General features: G+C 33.9%; 2 protein-coding genes across 3 annotated transcripts; one reads left to right on the forward strand and one right to left on the reverse strand.

The window, feature by feature from the left end:
• The first annotated feature begins 1,523 nt into the window (after nucleotides 1–1,523).
• LOC142222587 (uncharacterized) lies at nucleotides 1,524–21,252 on the forward strand. Of its 2 annotated transcripts, none has more exons than XM_075292799.1 (5): nucleotides 1,524–1,670; nucleotides 9,831–9,964; nucleotides 10,051–10,186; nucleotides 14,818–14,961; nucleotides 20,550–21,252. In XM_075292799.1, the coding sequence occupies exons 1-5, from the start codon at nucleotides 1,598–1,600 to the stop codon at nucleotides 21,089–21,091; spliced, it is 1,029 nt and encodes a 342-aa protein (XP_075148914.1). In that variant the 5' UTR covers nucleotides 1,524–1,597; the 3' UTR covers nucleotides 21,092–21,252. The 2 variants fall into 2 exon arrangements, with proteins under 2 accessions (XP_075148914.1, XP_075148916.1); XM_075292801.1 differs by lacking the exon at nucleotides 1,524–1,670 and adding an exon at nucleotides 9,596–9,741.
• On the reverse strand, nucleotides 5,139–8,506 carry LOC142222586 (uncharacterized). The gene is made up of 3 exons (XM_075292798.1): nucleotides 8,217–8,506; nucleotides 6,100–6,354; nucleotides 5,139–6,035 (listed from the first exon to the last, which is right to left on the reverse strand). The coding sequence occupies exons 1-3, from the start codon at nucleotides 8,446–8,448 to the stop codon at nucleotides 5,326–5,328; spliced, it is 1,197 nt and encodes a 398-aa protein (XP_075148913.1). The 5' UTR covers nucleotides 8,449–8,506; the 3' UTR covers nucleotides 5,139–5,325.
• Nucleotides 21,253–22,854: the final 1,602 nt, after the last annotated feature.

Genomic DNA, 22,854 nt, shown 5'->3' on the forward strand with positions numbered 1-22,854 from the left:
TCGAGTTCAATCGATCGACTGAAATGCATAGAAACAGCTGTTTTTTGGTTATAAATTCAGCTGTTTGTTTCCATTTTAGTCGATCCACAGAGCTCATTCGACATACATAAACAGGCTGTAAATCTCCTTTATTATATTGTTCAGTCTGGTTTAGTCATCTTAATTAAAAAATAGTAATTGGTATTAAAACTATTCTTTCATAAATTAATATCTTAATAATGCTGCAAAAAAGCGTCGCCAAAAAAGAAGTGAAAATGTTATTTTTGGGTCCGAAAGTGGTGCAAAATTGGCGGAGAAAAAATGAATGTAATAGGAACTCGTCATAGAACGAATGTCCACCGTTTCAACAGCCGTTGCAATAAATTTGCATCTCTTCTTAGGGTGTGATCCATATCGTTGTGTGATATTTTCCCAAATAAATAATTTTTATTTATTCGGTTTTTATTTGATTTTTGGTCGAACTTTTGTTAGAATTATATAAATATTTATAAAGACCTCGAGCTTCAAGAAACACTAATTTATAATAATTTTTATATTTTTTTATGATTTTTAATGCATTCTAACGCTTGTTTGAATATTTTCAAAAGTTATCGATTTTTCTATAATGGATTTAGCATTTTTGTGGCAAAATTTGAATAATTTTTACCATTTTATTTATTCTTACTCTTTTTTAAACTATTTGAAAAAAGAAAACAAAAATTACGCATTAAAATATGAAAAAACTGAAGTAAAAAACTTCCTGTGTAGTTAATACAATTAACTTCTTTGTGAGGACATTTTTGGAAGTGCTTTTAAAGTTGTGCCTTTAAAACAAATCCCAATTTTTTTGCTGGGAAAAGTGTGGAACTACTTTTAGTTGCTTTATTATATATTATTTTGATGTCTATTTTTGTATTATTTTTTATGAAATAAAATAATAATTGAACCTATATAAATTTTTAGCTAGGGGGGCTATAGCCCCCCCTAGGAAAATTGTCTAGCTACGCTAATGACAGTACTAGAATTTTGCCATAATTAGTAAATACTCTCTGAATAACTCATAGCAAATTTTTGGTATTAAAATAACATGAGTTTTATGGTCAACTTTTGAATAAAGTATTCCTCTCAATGAATTATTCTCCAGCTAGCTTCTAATTAAAAATTTCCACATTTGCAGCAGCCAAAGTACTCCACGTTTTATTTCCGAACATTCTTTCTCAAAACTTTTCGAATTTATTTCAATATTTTAAAAAAATTATACAAAATTTAAAAAGTTTAAGTCCCTAAACTGAGTGTAAAGATCGGAGCTAATATCGTCATTTTCGAGACAAAAATCGGAATGGTTTTTGGAGTAAAAACTCTTTTTTTGATTTAGCATTATTTTAATACTAATTTAGCTGCAACTCTTTTCTAGATCTGGCCACACTGATAGGTAGATATATTTTCTATTTTCTTTTGTTCTCTTGTTGCTCCCATTTCATGAGAAGGATCGTTTCGACGATCGTCTTTGTTTTGAATTGAATAACGACAACGTTTCATTTCTCATTTCCCTCATTCACCAATTGGATCTGTAGCTGTCAACATCTCACATTGCAAAGAACAAGCGTGAGCGCTAAAAATGAAAAGGCGCCAGTTATTGTTGTGTTTGTTAATTTTTGCAATAAACAATTTAAACCAGGCACAAAGTGAAGGTAGGTGATTTTTTTTTTTTTTTTTTTTTTTTTTTTTTTTTTTTTTCCTTTATTGTTCCTCTTGGGAGCATAGGGCTTCTACAAGAATTTTATATCTACTTTTATCGATACATATAATTTTAATATCGTTTAGTGTCTTGTTTATTCTTAATAATTCAGTTTGTACAGTTCTGCGCCATGTATTTTTGGGTCGCCCTGGTCTTCTCGATCCTTGGGGGTTCCACTCCATGGCCATTCTAGAGATGCTGTTTGTCGGTTTCCGTAATGTATGCCCAATCCATCTCCATTTTCGTCTAGCAATTTGTCTTGTTATTGGTTCTTCATTTACTTTTGTATACAGTTCTCCATTTGTTATTGTATTGGGCCAGAATATACCACATACTATGCGGAGGCACTTGTTGATAAAAGTTTGAATTCTTTGTGCTATGTTTTTAGACATGAGCCAGGTTTCGCTTCCATATAAAAGTATTGACTTCACGCACGAATTGAAAATCTTTATTTTTGTGTTCTGAGATATTTGTCTTGCCCTCCATATTTTCTTCAGTCGGCCAAATGCTGATCTGGCTTTTTTCAGCCGATTGTCAACGTCCTCTTCTATCCCGTTGTCACTAGACATCATACTACCCAAATAGCAAAAGTTCTGAACAAAAGAGATAGGCTGATTGGAGATGGTGAAGTTGCTATCGGTAGATTGGTTAATACGCATTGCGAAAGTTTTGCTAATATTCACTTCCAAACCTACTTGTTTTGACATGGCGACGAGGTCGTTAAGCTTATTTTGCATGTCAGAGTGTTTATGGGATAATAGGCAGATGTCGTCTGCGTACGCTAGGTATTCAAGGTGCCTGTGCATGTTCCATACTATCCCTCTTTTTTGTTGAGACAACTTTAGCATGATGTCTTCTAGCACTACTGCAAACAGAAGTGGCGAAAGTGGGCAGCCTTGTTTAACACCAGCATTTGTGTAAAATGGGTCACTGATCGTACCATTGTGACGTACTTGTAGCGTGAAGTTTGTGTACATAGCTTTGATGATATTTATTATTTTCTTCGGGACCTCTTTGCGTACCAAAGCTTCCCATATCGATCTTCTCTTTATTGAATCAAACGCTTTTTTAAAATCTATGAATACCATATACAACGGTGTACGCCATTCGATAGATTGTTCTATAACTATACGGAGTGTGTTTGTTTGATCTAAACAACTTCTGTGCGGTCTGAATCCTGCCTGCTCTTCGCTTAACGCTTGCTCTACACATTGCATTCTATTATTGAGAATTATCGCTAGTATTTTGTAAATCGTGTTCAGCAGGGTAATGCCTCTCCAATTATTGCAGTCCGTGAGATCGTTTTTCTTTGGTAGTTTTATTACTGTTCCTTTTGTCCACTCTTCTGGCAGTTGTTCCGTTAGCCATGCTTTTTGTATATGTGGGGTTAGTATTTCCGCTGATACCTGAGGGTTTGTTTTTAGGAGTTCAGGTGGGATACCGTCTTCTCCTGGAGATTTGTTAGATTTTAATTTGAGGATGGCATTGGCTATTTCATTAATGTCTGGCATGTCCACGTTTATGCTACTGATATTCGCTTCCGATTCGTTGTGTTCGCTATACCCGTTGTCTTCGTAAACTCCATTATCGTTGCTAATCGATTCAAAATGTTGTTTCCATCTACGTGTTTGTTCCTCAGTTGTGGTTAGGAGTCTACCTTGTTCGTCCTTGATTAGCTGATTGTGGTTTCTGTACTGGTTTGATATTTGACCAATTATTTTGTGTAGTTCCCTCATATTATTGGCTCCTGCTGCCGCCTCTGCTTCGTTTGCCAAATTCTGGAGGTAATTCCTTTTATCATTTCGCGCTGATTTCTTAACTGCCTTTGCGATTTCGTGGTATTGGGCTCTGAGGTTCAAGTTATCCGACTGGTGCCTTTTTAGTCGGTTTCTTTCCTGTATAAGTCCCCACGTTGTTTCCGATATCCATCTTTTCCTTCTCTCGGGTTGCTTGTGTCCTATTTTATTTTTTCCTATTTCTCTTAGCATGTTGCACGTATGTTCCCACGTGTCGTCATTTCCCGGTAAGCAACTCCGTAGAGAGTTTCCTACCTCCTCTTTTAGTTCTACGTTTCTCAGTTTCGATACGTCTAGGAGTTTGTGTAGCCTTCCCTTGTTTCTGGCGATAATGTTTTTTAGTTTGATTTTTATTGAAGCGACTACTAGCTCGTGGTCGCTGTCTATGTCAGCCCCTCGTTTTGATCGAACGTCTTGGAGCGAACCTCTCCATTTACGACCGATGCATATATGGTCAATTTGATTTTTCGTTGTGCCGTTGGGCGATGTCCATGTGTATTTGTGTATGTCTTTATGGGGGAACAGTGAACCACCGATAACCAGATCAAAAGTTTGGCATAACTCTATAAAACGATCTCCATTATTGTTTTTTGTACCAATTGCATGTTTTCCCATTATGTGTTGTAGTCCTGTATTGTTGTTTCCTACTTTCGCGTTTAGATCCCCCATAAGGATAGGTATGTCCCTCTTCGGAGTGCTATGTATTGTTGCCATCAGTTGGTTGTAGAAGTCATCTTTCACTGCAGTGTCAGCGTCTTCGGTTGGTGCGTAGCATTGTATTATTGTGATACATTTTTTTATTGTTGTGTGGAAGCGTGCTGTTATAATACGATCAGAAACGGGTGTCCATGATTTGAGAGTTTTTGCAACCTTTCTAGATATTAAGAATCCAACCCCGCTTTCCGCTCGATTCACCTTGCCGCTATATAAAATGATGTTACCCTCCGCAGATGTTATTTTGTCACTTTTACACCATCTCATCTCACTAATGCCCAGTATTGCTATTTTAAACTTTTGAAGTTGCGATTCGAGTTGTGCCAGGCGCGATGTCTCCCTGAGTGTTCTTACATTCCATTGTCCAATTCTAATCCGGTTTCGTGTGCCAATAGTCGTCACCGTGTGGGGATTGTTTCTTTCATTTCCTGTAGATGTTTCATTAATCAGGTTTAATTTCGGCTAAGTGGGTGATTGGCCTACTGTAACCTATGATGGTGCTGGGGCTGCCAGCTTGTAGACGCCATCCCATCTAACAAAAGTACACATTTATATAGCGAACCGCTTGCTCCAAGACCGACGTCCGCTTTCCGCTGTTCGGAAGCCGTTTCCATTGGTGGCCATCGGAGCGCCGACCGATTTCCATTGGTTGCCATACCAGCTGCCTCAGCTTCTGCCCACCAGTGGTACTAAGGGACCAGCTGCCGTCCCTTAGGCTAGTTTTTGGTCACCCCCGAGTATTTTATTTCCTCGGTACCCGCTTTGCTGTTAGGCAAAGTGAGCTTCCCCAATTCGCCAATGGGAGGGTCCCGATAGAGGATCTAGCAATCCCCCACGGGATTGCTAGATCCTTTGCTTATGTACCCTTTTGCTTATGTACAAATTTTCCAGATAACAATAAAACAATGTAATTAACACGTGCCCACACATACCCGTGTAGATTTGCTTGAATTGAGTTGTTTAAATCAATTATTTTATTCATTAGATTTATTTTATTACATTAGAAAATGTTGTCAAATTTTTATTTCTATAGAAAATTTGTCACGCTTTTATTTCAATAGAAACTTCTACTTCTATTTTGTCAACATTTTATTTTTGTTAAAATTTTAGTCCATTAGAAAATTTGTCGTAAAAATATCTCTTTTTTTCGAAACATTCAGAGCGAATATCTTCCACTCCAAATAATCTACACTGTATTTCTTCTGTGTATTCCATCTCTGGATTTAAATGATTGTTAAGTAGATATTTTCGCAAATTATCAATTAAGTGACACATATCATATACCATGTACACTCTATGGCCGTTAAAAATTTCTGCTCTCAAATACGATGCCCCATTTTCGTCACAAAGGCAACAATATTTTTCAAATGAAGTATTTGCTTTGTATTGGTCGCATGTTATACATTGAACATAAAATCCAATTGCTTCTGCAGTTGTAATTGACCTTTTTAATAACTTTGTTAGGGTACGTGTTCTTAAACCCTTTTTGGTTTTGTAAAAACAGAGTAAAATCTGCCATCCACTCACAATGCCATGCATATGGAAAACTACAGCCTTCTCAGTGTTATGGCCGACGGTAATATTTAGTTCATCGAAACTTAGGCAGATTTCTTTTTCTGCTTCCGTCATGTTGAGAGTGTTTGTTTTCAATGCATCCACGTAGCTCTCGCAGATACCCTCGGTGGCAAACTTGTATGTCCTCCTATTCAAAATTTCTTCTTTAGGAAGAACGATATTTAAATTGAATATATCCGAACAAGGATAGTGGTGGTTCAGGAAATAGTAAGCTTTAATTGACTTCTCCTCGTCTATATTAATAATTACAATGAAAATATTAGTAAGTGTTGTTAGTTGTTCTTTGTTTACATTTACCGTCAATGTTTTGTTGTTGTGCCTGGTTTTGTGAAGTATCCATTTCCTCTTCTTCTCCTCCCATATCCATTTCCTCTTCTTCTCCTCCCATCATTGGCTGTCGCTCAATTTCCATGATAGGTGAAGGAAAGTCCAGCACCACTTCTTCCTCTTCTTCTCCCATCACAACTTCTGGCGGCATTGGTTCCTCCACAATTTCCATTTCTGATTGTTGAGAGGAAATTGTTCGCCTCTGCTCATTGTCGGAAATTTCATCTACAAGATCCAGCAAAAAATAAAATATAATATATATAAACATTCATATATGAATTGAAGTCAAAAATATAACTGTAGTAGTGAAGTTATTTAGTTGTATTGTAATTTCGCATAGAAATTAACGCCCTACTGTCCATGCTAACGTACCCTAAACACTGTGAAAGCTTAATATCTTGCTATCTTTCTAAAACCAAATTTTTATTTACATTACAGGCCTGCTTTATTTGAAGGAATTTGATTTATTAATTCTGAATTTGAATATTTATTTTGCTTTAATTTTTTCCTTATTTTAATAATGTATATGTGAAGAACTCTTTTACATATTTAATTTTCATTTATTTATTTATTCTGAATTTGAATATTTATTTTGCTTTAATTTTTTCCTTATTTTAATAATGTATATGTGAAGAACTCTTTTACATATTTAATTTTCATTTATTTATTTATTCTGAATTTGAATATTTATTTTGCTTTAATTTTTTCCTTATTTTAATAATGTATATGTGAAGTATGCTTTTTCTTTTACATATTTGATTTTACATTTTTACTTATTCTGTCATCTTTTGTGTGTTTTATTTCAATTTTGTAACTTGATTTTTTCCATTTTTTTTTTGTTTTGAATTTTGATTCCTTTTAAACTTTGAATTTGTTGAATTGTTTTTTTTTTTTTGAATTGTTTTTAACCTTTTTTGTCTATATAAATACAATAAAAAATTTAACATTTTTATGTTTATATTCGGTATTGCTATCGCAATTTCAACCAAGGAATTTAATTTTTACAATAAAACATTAAAGTATTTTTTCCTTCATTAAGTTTTTTTGGTACGTTTGGAAAAAAACGGTTTTTTGATCACTATATCCCTACGTAGACATATGGGTATTTCCAGGATCGATAACGTGACATTCGTACGCCTTTAAATGTAAAAAAAAACCAAGGTAAAAATCAATATTTCCACAAATGTTTTTTACGTGAATACAGCATTTCATCAACACTATTTTTGTTACAAAAGACAAGCATCGGCAAATTGTCGTTATCGTTATAGTTAACGTGACAAAAAATGGAAGTAATTTGTGACTTGATATTGAAAAAATCAAAATTCTGCGAAATGTGGCCATTAATTTGTAAATAAATACTCTTAAAGTATAATAAAGAAATGTAGTTTTCCAATCATAAGAGTTATTTTTATCTAAAACTATTGCTTCATATATTTATAATGTTTTTTAGTGATTCGTAACGTGACATCGGTAACGTGACACAATTTCCATATAGAATTTTTCTCATCAAATTTTATTTGGAAAATCAACAAATAGTAATTCTAATGTTCTAAATGTATAAATAATAAAAATTAAGTATACATCTACAATAATCTAAAACAGATTAAGAAATAACAATTTTGGAAAATACATGATGTATTTTCCATATCCCTGGAACTCTACGACCCCTCGAAACTGTGCTGTGTCGTCATTTGAAGTCCGATGATCAGGGGCTATATTTCGTGCATTGGTCATTTTGAAACAAGATTTCAATAATAAAACATATATATAATGAATAAAAACGAAAAGCAAAACCAGAGGAATGAGTCACAAATAAAAGAAAAATAAAATATTGTAAGTTTTTGTGTAAATTTTTTACAACAAAAACAAAAATATGCTGTAAACGCATTATAGTCCTTCAATTCGAATAGTTCTTTAACAATATAAATGACAAAAATTTTAATTTTTTCGTCATGGTTGACCTTTTTCTGGAAATACCCAAAACAGCGACTGCTGTCCCTTTGGACATTTGTTATTGTGCTGTCCCCACTAACCAAAAATTCTGTTGTAGGTAGGTGCTCCATTATTATTATTAACTATATACTCACCAAAATTAAATAATCTTAATGTGGGTACTATGGGATTGTAAATGCTAGGCACCCCATCAAAATGCATGGAACAAATCCTTGTATTTGTATTGATTTGCTGCTCCAAGTTCGGCAATATATCTTTAAGGGCCTCAACCCACTCTTTACGATAAACACCGAACTTATGGAGCCGAAAATCCACACCATCCACACTATATAGTGAGGGGCAGTTTGGGATGCAACAGCGAGGCATTTTTGAAATTTATTAAAATTTTATTTTCACTCTTAAGTAACCGCGCGGGCGTATACACTTATATCTTATTCTTCTTATTCTTCTTTTACATCCAAACAACAACAACAAAATTTGACTTTGTAAACTTCAAACTGAGGTAAAGGTAAGTACTATGTTCGCTTTTCGCGTTGAAATTTTCGTGGTTACTTTATTAAAACAGCTCAATACGAAGCAGATAAATTGACTCAATTGATGCGCAGTTTCTTGTTCCTCTAGATTTCGACAAGACGTTACAGGAATAAGTTTGTTATCAATTATAATTTTGGTTATTTAAAGAAAAGTAATCGCGAAAATAAAGTGGTTTTCAACTCGAACACCGAACATAGTACCCACCTTAAAGGCCGGTACTCTGTTCGGTTTTCGCGTTGAAACTCCATACAAAATTAAGAAATGCGAAAAACTAGCGAAATTTTTCCATTTGTGGTACTTTGTTTTTTTTCGAGTTGAAAAACTGACGTTTATAGCATGGCGCCATTTGCAATGTGAATTAAGAAATAATTTATTTATTAAAACTATTTGTGTGGGTTTATGACACAAACACGGATTATATTTTTGTTCCGAAACTATACAAAGGATCAAAGGAGCAGCAGATCAATTGCCCAAGGAAAATAAAATGTTAATTTTGTAATAACAAACAGCAACCACCAACTTAATTCAATATCGCTCCCTGTAAAATAGCGCTCCAAGTTACCTAAATAAACACCGCTTTCTATGTGCGAAATAATGGTTTCTATAAAAATTTTTCGCAAGAATGAACATAGTACCGGCCTTAAGAATGGAATTATTCTATCGAATCATATTACGTATGTAATGTAATGTAATGTAATGTAAATGTAACAGATTAATTTCTTTACAGAGATCTTAAACAAGGAATTCATGGCAAATATGGGAAAGCTAGACCAAGAAGAGTGGCATAATAATATAATAATTCAAACATTGGGTGATGTTCCAAGTGGAATTGGAATTTCTAAGGAAAACAAATATTTTCGAAAAACCCTGGCCGGTGCTATATTACGATCATCATCGTCATCTAACTCACATAAAAAGGGCTCATTTCCTATCGAACATATTTCATATTTGAATTGAATAACAACAACGTCTCATTTCTCATTTCCCTCATTCAACAATTGGATCTGCAGCTGTCAACATCTCACATTGTAAAGAACGAGTGTGAGCGCTAAAAAATGAAAAGGCGCCAGTTATTATTGTGTTTAATTTTTGCAATAAACAATTTAAACCAGGCACAAAGTGAAGGTAGGTGATTTCCCCTTTTGCTTATGTACAAATTTTCCAGATAACAATAAAACAATGTAATTAACACGTGCCCACACATACCCCTGTAGATTTGCTTGAATTGAGTTGTTTAAATCAATCTCAGTGCATACAATTCGAACATACCGGCATTAAGGCAGATTGCATATATGACCTATGTCATTGCAGTAGCACCTCCGGAGAACATATCAAATGTAAACCAGTGGTAAGATTTTTTGTAAAAAATAATTTGCGAATTTTTTTGCCATAATTAATGTATTCATACTGTTGTTTTTTATTCTAACTTTGAAGAGTCACAAATTGGGAAATATTGTTGGAAGTCCCTGTCCTTGTCAAATTCCTAATTCGGAATGTGATAATAAACAAGATGTGTGCTATTGTTCACGAGATTATATACCAAGCACAGACAGAAGGCGATGCATTAAGAGTAAGTAAATTGTGTTATTAAAATCGCGAAAGGAAACGAATATGTTAACATGGCTGTATTTCAAATGATTTGAAATCTCTATATGGTGTACTGCTCATGCAGTTAGAAAATGCTGGGAGTCACCGTGGTGCTATGGTTAGCATGCCCGCCTTGCATACACAAAGTCGTGCGTTCGATTCCTGCTTCGACCGCAGACCAAAAAGTTTTTCAGCGGTGGATTATCCCACCTCAGTAAAGGTTAAATTACACACCATGCGTCAATCCGTGCGTTGATGGAAGGGTTGATTTTTTTCTGTTTGCGACAGATTATTCGAGCTTTTGATTTCAAAGAGAAATTTCAACTCTTCAATCATCGGACGCATTGAACGCATGGTATGTAATTCTACCTTAATGCTGATGACATTTCTGAGGGTTTCAAAGCTTCTCTAAGTTGTTTCATTGCAATGTGGAACGCCGTTCGGACTCGGCTATAGAAAGGAGGTCCCTTATCATTGAGCTTAACATGGAATCTGCCAGCACTCAGTGATAAGAGAGTAGTTCACCGATGTGTTATCACAATGGATTGAATAGTCTAAGTGAGCCAGTTACATCGGGCTGCCTCCTAACCTAACCTAAGGCTACAGCTAGTTAACAATTTGTCCTATTGGCTCTTTTTTGTTTTGGGACAGGACATAGCATTTTTGGAACTCAAAAATTAATATACCATTATTTCGGAAAGTCCTAGTTTTGGATTTAAGTACTCCGGAAGTTTTCATTACCGTTAATATTGAATTCTGTATCCATCGTATAAAATCTACCCAAAAATAATTGTTCCAAAGGCAAAACTTTCAAAGCACTTCCAAAAATATGATGTTCTTTATTTTAACAACACATGAAGTTCTTTTAATACAATTTCTTATAACTCGCTTCTTTCATATTTTTAATGGGTAATTTAAACATTTTTTGTTTCAAACGGGCTAAAAACAGAGTAAGAATTAATAAAATGGTACAAATTATTAAAATTTTAAATCCAATCTAGAAAATTTACAATTTTTTGGGAATATTTCAGGTCAAACGTTTCAGACAAGACTAAAAATCATAAAAACTACTTATTTGGCAAAATGTTATGTTATTTTAATTCGCATCCAAAGGACTGAATTCGAATCACACCTGAAAAAGTGATGTGATTTCAGTGCAACTGAAATGGTGGTCATCCGTCCTATGACAAGCCCATATTAAATTAATCGCTTCTGCGCCAATTTTGCACCACTTCCGGATTGAAAAAGAAAAATTTCACTACATTTTTGCCAACGCTAGTTTTTTGTTTTGGTGGGTATATGGTATCCAACCAAGAGGTGAAGAGATCCATGCCCTTCGACATTTTGACACCTTCCTTATAAGCAATATGGTACACATATTAAAGCTTATTTCCAGTACATTACGAAATCGATAAAAAAAAAATTAAAAACGAACGAAAGACTCATAAAAAGTTGAAAAATCCAGGCGTAGCCAACTTTGCACTCTTTCTAAGAAAGTCTCAAACTTCGATCGAAAGCCGGCCACGCGTATTACTTTGGGTTCGGGTTAGCGCATTTTGAATTCTGCCCATTAGAGAAAATTTCAAATCGCGTCCAAACACCCACCCTCCACATAAATTGCTCAGGGTTCGAAAAATTAAAAAAGAACTATTTGCAGGGATCGATATCTAGAAACTAGTGACCGATATCCCTTTTTCGAAAAATTTTTACTTAACATTTTTTCTTTAAAATACACTCTTACCCCCCAAAACAGTAAATCGTCATGACAATTTTAAATCACTAAAATATAGATAATATTGTACCCAAATGAGGAATATTTTTTTAGCAGATTACGAATATAGCAACATTTTAAAATGAATACCAAGATAAATAAAAAATAAAAATATATAGTAATATATATTGTATATATAGTAATATATGAAATTTCCTATGAACATTCTACACTCAAAGAATCCTGAACCGGCCAGAAAGGAACATTTTGGCTAATTTTAGAAAATTTTACTAAACTGTATAACAAATGAAGATGTCATGCGGATGTCACAAAAATAAGTAAATATTTTTCGATAAATTCAAGAAAATTAATTAGACATAATTATTATTTTTATACCCTCCACCATAGGATGGGGGGTATATTAACTTTGTCATTCAGTTTGTAACACATCGAAATATTGCTCTAAGACCCCATAAAGTATATATATTCTGGGTCGTGGTGAAATTCTGAGTCGATCTGAGCATGTCCGTCCGTCCGTCTGTTGAAATCACGCTAACTTCCGAACGAAACAAGCTATCGACTTGAAACTTGGCACAAGTACTTGTTATTGATGTAAGTCGGATGGTATTGCAAATGGGCCATATCGGTCCACTTTTACGTATAGCCCCTATATAAACGGACCCCCAAATTTGGCTTTCGAGGCCTCTAAGGGAAGTAAATTTCATCCGATCCGGCTGAAATTTGGTACATGGTGTTAGTATATGGTCTCTAACAACCATACGAAAATTGGTCCACATCGGTCCATAATTATATATAGCCCCCATATAAACCGATCCCCCGATTTGGCTTTCGAGGCCTCTAAGGGAAGCAAATTTCATCCGATCCGGCTGAAATTTGGTACATGGTGTCTCTAACAACCATGCAAAAATTGGTCCACATCGGTCCATAATTATATATAGCCCCCATATAAACCGATCCCCCGATTTGGCTTGCGAGGCCTCTAAGAGAAGCAAATTTCATCCGATCCGGCTGAAATTTGGTACATGGTGTTAGTATATGGTCTCTAACAACCATGCAAAAATTGGTCCACATCGGTCCATAATTATATATAGCCCCCATATAAACCGATCACCAGATTTGACCTCCGGGGCCTCTTGGAAGACCAAAATTCATCTGATTCAGTTGAAATTTGGTACGTGGTGTTAATATATTGCCTCAAACTCCCATGCAAAAATTGGTCGAAATCGGTCCATAATTATATATAGCCAGATTTGACCTCCGGAGCCTTTTGGAGAAGCAAAATTCATCCGATCTGGTTGAAATTTTGTACGTGGTGGTAGTATATGATATTTAACAACCATGCCAAAAGTGGTCCATAATCATATATAGTCCCCATATAAACCGATCCCGAGATTTGGTTTTGGAGCCTCTTGGAGGAGCAAATTTCATCCTCAGATAAATCGATCCCCAATCACACAAAAATTGGTCCATATCAATAATTGTATATTGCCCCATATACCGTGCAAAAGTCCATATCAATTCGTAACTATTTGTAGACTTACCTACACATACTTTTTTTGTCTAATGTATACCACGTATGGAGTAACTCACAATTTAGAAAACGATTTAAGATACCACAACCCAAGTAATTCGATTGTGGATGACAGTCTTTCGTAGAAGTTTCTACGCAATCCATGGTGGAGGGTACATAAGATTCGGCCTGGCCGAACTTACGTCCGTTTATACTTGTTTTTTTTTTTCACTTGTTAAAGAAAATTTCGTAGTTTGAAGGAAAAAATTGGAGTAAAAAATTCCAAAAATTTCTTTAATGCTAGACGAATGTAAAGATGGGCGCAATATTGGTAAAATTTACAAATTTTAAGAATTTCTGAACTATTTTGTCGGAGACACAAATTTAGTAAATCTTTATGCTTCATTGGTGTGGATTCGTTTACTGACCAGCTTATTGGAATTTTCGATTCGATTGACATTTTGTTTATAGAATTGTTTGCAATATTAAAACGATATTCTATTCATAAATACATAAGTAAAAATAAATCTTGTAATACTCATAAATAATATATGTATGGTATGAGTCATAATACATATATAAAAATTATAAATTGAGTCAACGAATTATTTATATCGTTGACATCTGGTTATAATCTTCCATTGAGCGAGATCATTCAATGAACCGTGCGACGGGTCATGTACCCGTACACACAGAACAAAAGTCTGCTGAAAAAGGGTAGGCAGTCATTGTTAGCTGAAATGGCAAACATTGTCTGCTACTTTTAATAACGATTACAAACAAAAAAAAAATATTTTGGTTAAGTTTGTCTGGTTGTAGTCCGCTAGGCCGCAAAGTAAAAAAAAATATAACAGCAAAATTCGACTGCTGTTTTTAGCAGAGGGTTATAGTAACACAATAAAAAATATTTATTACTGCTATCAAATTAAGGTATAACAGCAAACAAATGATCGCATTTAGAAGATTATAAGAATATTAGATGTCTCGAATATACAAAAACAAACTATTTTTGGTTCGTAAATATGTTTTGGGTAAAATATTAGAACCTAAAGATTTTACAACTTGTTGTTGATCCTGAAGTACAAAAATATAACAGAAGAAATCATAATTCATTTAATTTTCATTTAAATTTTAATTCTGATTATTTTCATAATGAGGATTGTATTGTAGGGTAGTATAACGACTGGACTTTCCTTGCTTTATTTAATTTTCTAAATTGTCATCTCGCTCATTATATGTACATATGTATGTATATAATAAAATTCCGTTCATTCTCCCGCAAATTAATTAAATGTCACACAATTATACATAATACGCAATTAATAATATGACAATGGAATTTTGTTGACTATTGTCCTTTTTTTTATTACAGAGAAAACAGAACTAGGGGAACATTGTGAACTGGACATCCAATGTCAAAAAAGCGATTATAATGCAATTTGTCATAAAGATTTGAAGGTGTGCATGTGCATGGATTTATTCGTTAATGAAACGGGAAAATGTCTTTCTGTTGTTGGTAAGTACGCAAACAATTTAATTTCAATGTATATTTAAAATTGTGTTGCGAGAGTCATGTTTAAAAATTGTTTTGAAATACATATGGATGCAGTCACGTTTATATATAAAGGTGGTGCGATATGTATGCTTACAAAGAAAATAACTTTTGGAAAATGGGCTTTTTTTACTTATTTTATATTTATTATATATATAGGCCAATAGAAAATTGTTAAAAAAAATACTACAAAAATATCTTTACATATATAAATATTTAACCAAAATAAAAATTAAAAAAAAACTAGCAATAATAAATTCTAATCGAGAAAAACAAAGAATAAGTAAAGATACATATTTTTAAAAATGAGAAAAAAAAAACTATTTTAGTGATTTAGAAAAAAAGTGTGAACAACTACTAAAAAACACTGGATAGATTAAACTGATATATTAAAAAGAAAAACTTATTGCTACTATATCCTGCGCCATACTGTGGACCTAGGTCACCTAGCCACGTTCGTCTCTCCGACCATCCCTGCGCCACACTGTGGAACAGAGTATTATAAGTGAGTGCATATGTTTGCAACACCTATAAGGAGGCGAGATAGACACATGGTGTCTTTGGCTATATTGGTCGGGAGCGGTCCCTGAGTCGATATAGCCATGTCTGTCCGTCCGTCTATCAGTGAAAACATTTTTGTAATCAAAATCTAGGTCGCAATTTAAGTCCAATCGACTTAAAATTTGGCACAAGCCTGGGAACTTTAATATGATTTGCTTTAAATTTTTCACAAGGATTACAGTTGATAGTGTCGTAAAATGCTCACATAACAGGTTGGCTGACAAGTCCCCGGTCTGACACATAGATGGCGTCGGTAGTATTAAATGCATATTATTTTTATATAGTACCAACCTTCAAATGATTCGTGTCAAAATTACGTTTGTAAGTCAATTATTTATTTATTTTTTTATAGTTGATACTAAATTTATAGTAAATATAATATTAGTATAAAGATATAAAAAGCATTGACAACTGAGGCCATCAAGCTATTAGTTTGTGAGATAGTGCGTCTTTTGTGAAGCAACCTTTGTTATTGTGGAAAAAATGAAAAAAAGGAATTTCGTGTTTTGCTAAAATTCTGTTTTCTGAAGGGAAAAATACGGTGGAAGCAAAAACTTGGCTTGATAATGAGTTTCCGGATTCTGTCCCAGGGAAATCAACAATAATTGATTGGTATGCACGGAGGACGGTGAACGCAGTGGACGCCCGAAAGAGGTGGTTACCGACGAAAACATCAAAAAAATTCACAAAATGATTTTGAATGACAGTAAAATGAAGTTGATCGAGATAGCAGAGGCCTTAAAGATATCAAAGGAACGTGTTGGTCATATCATTCATCAATATTTGGATATGCGGAACATCTGTGCAAAATGGGTGCCGCGCGAGCTCACATTTGACCAAAAACAACAACGTATTGATGATTCTGAGCGGTGTTTGCAGCTGTTAACTCGCAATAAACCCGAGTTTTTCCGTCGATATGTGGCAATAGATGAAACATGGCTCCATTACTACACTCCTGAGTCCAATCGACAGTCGGCTGAGTGGACAGCGACCGGTGAACCGTCTCCGAAGCGTGGAAAAACTCAAAAGTCCGCTGGAAAAGTAATGGCCTCTGTTTTTTTTGGGATGCGCATGGAATAATTTTTATCGATTATCTTGAGAAGGGAAAAACTATCAACAGTGACTATTATATGGCGTTATTGGAGCGTTTGAAGGTCGAAATCGCGGCAAAACGGTCCCATATGAAGAAGAAAATTGTGCTGTTCCACCAAGACAACGCACCGTGCCACAAGTCATTGAGAAGATGGCAAAATTCATTCATTCATTCATGAACTGGGCTTCGAATTGCTTCCCCACCCACCGTATTCTCCAGATCTGGCCCCCAGCGACTTTTTCTTGTTCTCAGACCTCAAAAGGATGCTCGCAGGGAAATAATTTGGCTGCAATGAAGAGGTGATCGCCGATACTGAGGCCTATTTTGAGGCAAACCCGAAGGAGTACTACAAAAATGGTATCAAACAATTGGAAGGTCGTTATAATCGTTGTCTCGCTCTTAAAGGGAACTATGTTGAATAATAAAAACGAATTTTGACAAAAAAAATGTGTTTTTCTTTGTTAGACCGGGGACTTATCAGCCAACGTGTTAGACGTATTTTTTTGCAAAAGTAATTGACGAAAATTGAATGTAAGTTAAACTTTTATAGAAAACAATAGAATGTAGGCTAAGATCTAATGTAATTCCATAAGTTGTTGCCAGATCCAATAAATAAATCATCCCTGATGAGGCTGGAAATAGTCCCAGCGAAACGTTGGATGGAAATAATGGAATAATTCAATACTTGTTTTGTTCGCATTTTAAAGTCCATTAAAAAACATACCAAAAACAAAAGCTAAAAAAACTATTTTAGTGATTTAGAAAAAAAAGTGAGAACAACTACTAAACAGCAATGGATAGATTAAACTGATATATTAAAAAGAAAAACTTATTGCTACTATATCCTGCGCCATACTGTGGACCTAGGGTATTATAAGTTAGTGCATATGTTTGCAACACCTAGAAGGTGACGAGATAGACACATGGTGTCTTTGGCAATATTGCTCAGAAGAGGCCATATCTGTACGTCCGTCTGTCTGTGAAAACATTTTTGTAATCAAAGTCTATGTCGCAATTTAAGTCCAATCGACTTCAAATTTGGCACAAGTATTATGGGAAGCCACAACTTTAATATGATTTGTTTTAAATTTAGCACAAGGAGTACACATTTTACGACACGTGAGCCGAATTTGGTTAAAATCGGTTCAGATTTAGATATAGCTCACATAAACGGTGATACGGTCAAAATTTGGTCAATATAAACTTGACGTATTTCTTTCAATTTTGCATTTAAAAAACCTGAACACCCCTCATTTTGAAGGTGTGTGTGTGTAGAATGTTGCTCCTATTTTGATTTTGGAATTCACTCTTCAGTTGTCAAAATGCCGTCCAAGCAAGAAGAGCAGCGTATCAAAATTTTGCTCGCGCATCGCGAAAATCCGAGCTACTCGCACGCAAAGCTGGCAAAATCGCCAAAAGTTGCCAAATCAACCGTTACAAATGTAATTAAAGTGTTTGGGGAACGTTTGTCGACAGCCAGGAAGTCTGGATCGGGGGGAAATCGAAAACCGGAAGCCGCATCGAGCCAGACTATCGACTTACAAGATGATAAACAAAATACGACGGCCAAAGCGCGATCCCGGAGGCTGTACACGACGATGCTGACGAAGTTTGACTGCGTGGTAATGGACGACGAAACCTACGTCAAAGCCGACTACAAGCAGCTTCCGGGACAGGTTTTATACGGCAAAAGGAAGGGGAAAGGTAGCAGATATTTTCAAGCACATAAAACTGTCAAAGTTCGCAAAAAAATATCTGGTTTGGCAAGCCATCTGTACCTGTGGCTTCGAAAGCAGCATTTTCATAGCTTCCGGGACTGTCAACAAAGAAATTTATGTGAAAGAGTGTTTGAATAAACGTCTGCTACCTTTCCTGAAGAAACACGGTTGTACCGTACTGTTTTGGCCGGATTTGGCATCTTGCCATTACGGTAAAAAGGCCATGGAGTGGTACGCCGCCAACAACGTGCAGGTGGTTCCCAAGGACAAGAACCCTCCCAACACGCCAGAGCTCCGCCCAATTGAGAAATACTGGGCTATTGTCAAGCGGAACCTAAAGAAGACCAAAAAAACTGCTAAGGACGAGCAGCAGTTCAAGGCAAACTGGCTTTCTGCGGCAAAGAAGGTGGACAAGGTGGCTGTACAAAATCTGATGGCAGGTGTCAAGCGTGAGGCCCGGCAATTCGGATTTGGAAAAACGAAAGCCTAACTGAATACTTTTCCTGAATTTTATACTAATTGAACTTGAAAAAGAAATTTAATTTGATTTTTTAAATAAACGATTTCACCGATTTACACGCGTTTTTCCTTGACCAAATTTTGACCGTATCACCCTTTATATATCCTTCGCCCGATATTCATTATATGACGCCAGAAGTCTGAGTTTTACCCCGATTTACTTGAAATTTTGTACAAGAAGGTACAATTAGTAGTATAGTCTAGTGTCTCAAATTTTATTGAACTCTGTTCAGATTTAGATATGGACTTATATGACCCCAGAAGCCAGAGTTTTACCCTGATTTACTTGAAATTTTGCACAAGTAGTATGGTCAAGTGTGCTAAATTTGATTGAAATCGGTTCAGAATTAGATATAGCTCCAATATATATTTTTAACCAGATTTACACTCATATGACCACAGAGGTCAATTTTTACTCCGATATTGTTGCTATGTGTGCCAAAATTGGTTGAAATCGCTTCAGATTTAGATATAGCTCTCATATATAGGTTTTTCTGATTTCGGCAAAAATGGCCAAAATACCAAAATTTTCCTTGTAAAATCGCCACTGCTAAGTCGAAAACTTCTAGGAATGACTTAAATTTTCATATACTTATAATACATATCTATCGATCGATAAATCAAAAATACACTTTTGCGAAGTTGCCTAAAAATTGCTTCAAAATTAAATGTTTCCCATATGTTTTACTAACATTGTGTTTCACCCCAGGGCATTAGCCGAATTAAATTTTAAGTGTATAGATTTGTAGAAGTCTAACAAATTTTGTCCAGATCGAGTCAGATTTAAATGTGTGTATTTGAAACAAACCTTTATATATAGCACCCAACACATTTGACGGATTTGATATGGTATCGAAAATGTAGATCTACAAAGTGGTGCTGGTTATAATATAGTCGGCCCCGCCCGACTTTAGACTTTCCTTACTTGTTTACTAACATTGTGCTCTGCCCCAGGGCATTAGCCGACTTAAAATTTGAGTCAGAGATTTCATAGGAGTCTAAAAATATTTTTTCCAAACGCTTTAGATTTAAATGTATGTATATGACAGCATAAATCTTTATATATAGCATCCAAGAAATTTAAAGAATTTGTGACGTTATCAAAAACGTAGATCTATAAAGTGGTGCAGGTTATAATAGTCGGCCTCGTCCGACTTCAGACTTTCCTTACATGTTTAACGAAGAGATGGCTTGATATTCGGATCCAGCGAATAAAACTTTTAAATATTGGAAATAAGAAAATCCTTTGTAACACATCGAAATATTGGTCTCAAATCCCATAAAATATATGTATCCTGATCCGTCTGTTGAATTCACGCTAACTTCCAAAGGATTGTTTTACTCCATAAAATCCCCCATGTTCCGAAACTCGGAATCGCAAATCGCAAAATTTTCTTTGGCCATAATTTCCTAATTCTTAAATTATAGACTAAAATCTTGGTAATATAGTTCTCTTTAATGGGAAGTTCAAATAAAAATTGTATTGGAGTCCGAAAGTATCTCTATTTTTTCGTTAAAAGGAAAACAAATTCTTGCGATTCCGAATATCGGAATATGGGGGAATATTAGTACCTCATACTAGCTTCATGTTTTGCTACTTTATGTTGTTACAAAAGTTGGAATATAATTTATTATTATTTTTTTTTTTCAATTTTTTTTAGATCCAAAATTCGTTTGCTTCAATGAAACCCAGTGCACCACAAAATTTGGCAACAATACGAAATGTCACGATAATACCGAATGTATATGTTCTAGTGACTATGTTGCATCCTTGGATAATTCTCATTGTCAAGATGTTGCAGAATACTTAGATAATTGTACAACAGATAGACAATGCATCAGTACTATGGGTCCTGGAGCCAAATGTAAAGAGAAAACTTGTCAATGTGATGATAAATATTTTCCAGAACAACATAAAACATCGATAAATGGAACTTTAAAAACTATCTGTTCGCCTATTGTAGAACGTGGACAATATTGTCGCTTCTCGGAAGATTGTTATCAACGCCAGTTAAGCAATGAAACTGACCAATCCATGGATTGTATGTATGGCGAATGTAATTGTAAAATAGGATTTGTAGTATACAATGATGGCCAATGTACGTATGGAGGTGGCTCTACAAAATCTTTACCACTATGGATTACAGTAGTTTTATTAGCATTAGCTATTGTTATTTTTAAGTTTCGTTTTTCCTGCATTTAAATGAATTTCTAAAATAGTCTTTAAGAAGAATTTTGAATTCTCATCTAGGTGGGTAAACTGAGTTCTATGAAGTAAAAATTTGTAAGTAGAAGTTGATAGTTATTCATATATCAAGATGAAATAAAAATTATTGCGATTATTTTGAATTGGTAATCAAATAAGTATTGTTTTAATTTCTATTAGTTGATTTATATTTCATTAAACCCCGTACTACGTTTGAGGTATCAATTTACTATGATGAGAAAAAATGGCTTGTTTGTCATACTAATTTTTTTATCAAATAAAACTACTTTTATGGGTTTTGAGATAATCAAATTATCTTAACACCCAGGACTAGATAGTTTTGCTGTAAGTAGAGGATGCTGATGAGGAATGTGGTAATTCCGAAACAGCTGTCCATCCAACCATCTTGCAGTCTATAGGGCTTTGCCCAAATAAATTTGACAAGCATACTTTTACTTTAAACTTTTCTATAGAAATAAAATGTTGACAAGATTTTCTACAGAAATAAAATTTTGTCAAAATTTTCTATAGAAATAAAATTTTGACAAGATTTTCTATAGAAATAAAATCTTGTCAAAATTTTCTATAAAAATAAAATAAAATTTTGTTATATATAATTTTCTATAGGAATAAAATTTTCTATAGAAATAAAATTTTGACAAGATTTTCTATAGAAATAAAATTTTATTTATTTGGATTGTTGACATGTGTTTAACTATATTTTTGGTTTTTGTCCAGCTCAAGGTCATTAATGAAAAAACTCCAGATGTTTTTTATTTGAGTTTTACTTTATTGAAGCCAATATTTCGATTTGACATCGTCAATCTTCATCAGGGCCAGGTACTAAACAAATATATAACAAAAATATCACATTTTTATTTTAAATGTTTGTAATGTTAAAATAAAAATGTGATATTTTTTTTTAAATATTTGTTTAGTACCTGGCCCTGATGAAGATTGACGATGTCAAATCGAAATATTGGCTTCAATAAAGTAAAACTCAAATAAAAAACATCTGGAGTTTTTTCATTAATGACCTTGAGCTGGACAAAACCCAAAAATATAAATAAATTTTTGTCAAAATTTTCTATAGAAATAAAATTTTGACAAAAATTTTCTATAGAAATACATTTTTTACAAAATTTTCTATAGAAATACATTTTTGACAAAATTTTCTATAGAAATAAAATTTTGACAAAATATTCTATAGAAATAAAATTTTGGAAAAAAATTTATAAAAATAAAATTTTGACAAAATTTTCTATAGAAATACATTTTTGACAAAATTTTCTACAGAAATACATTTTTGACAAAATTTTCTATAGAAATGAAATTTTGACAAAATTTTCTATAGAAATAAAATTTTGACTAAATTTTCTATAGAAATAAAATTTTGACAAAATTTTCTATAGAAATAAAATTTTGACAAAATTCTCTATAAAAATAAAATTTTGACAATATTTCCTATAGAAATAACATTTTGACAAAATTTCCTATAGAAATAACATTTTGACAAAATTTTCTACAGAAATAAAATTTTGACAAAATTTTCTACAGAAATAAAATTTTGACAAAATTTTCTATAGAAATAAAATTTTGACAAAGTTTCTATAGAAATAAAATTTTGACAAAATTTTCTATAGAAATAAAATTTTGACAAAATTTTCTATAGAAATAAAATTTTGACAAAATTTTCTATAGAAATAAAATTTTGACAAAATTTTCTATAGAAATAAAATTTTGACAAAATTTTCTATAGA

The sequence above is a fragment of the Haematobia irritans genome, chromosome 1 (assembly GCF_050003625.1).
Source record: "Haematobia irritans isolate KBUSLIRL chromosome 1, ASM5000362v1, whole genome shotgun sequence".
Classification (NCBI taxonomy): Eukaryota; Metazoa; Arthropoda; class Insecta; order Diptera; family Muscidae; genus Haematobia; species Haematobia irritans.

Excerpts from the sequence above, each read along its gene's own strand:
- LOC142222586 (XM_075292798.1), bottom strand. The coding sequence starts at position 8,448 with ATGCCTCGCTGTTGCATCCCAAACTGCCCCTCACTATATAGTGTGGAT. Across the intron at positions 6,355-8,216 it reads ATTAAGATTATTTAATTTTG|ATGAAATTTCCGACAATGAG; the intron begins GTGAGTATATAG and ends TGGATCTTGTAG. Across the intron at positions 6,036-6,099 it reads ACAACAACAAAACATTGACG|ACGAGGAGAAGTCAATTAAA; the intron begins GTAAATGTAAAC and ends TTATTAATATAG.
- LOC142222587 (XM_075292799.1), top strand. The coding sequence starts at position 1,598 with ATGAAAAGGCGCCAGTTATTGTTGTGTTTGTTAATTTTTGCAATAAAC. Across the intron at positions 9,965-10,050 it reads ATATCAAATGTAAACCAGTG|AGTCACAAATTGGGAAATAT; the intron begins GTAAGATTTTTT and ends CTAACTTTGAAG. Across the intron at positions 14,962-20,549 it reads AAAATGTCTTTCTGTTGTTG|ATCCAAAATTCGTTTGCTTC; the intron begins GTAAGTACGCAA and ends AATTTTTTTTAG.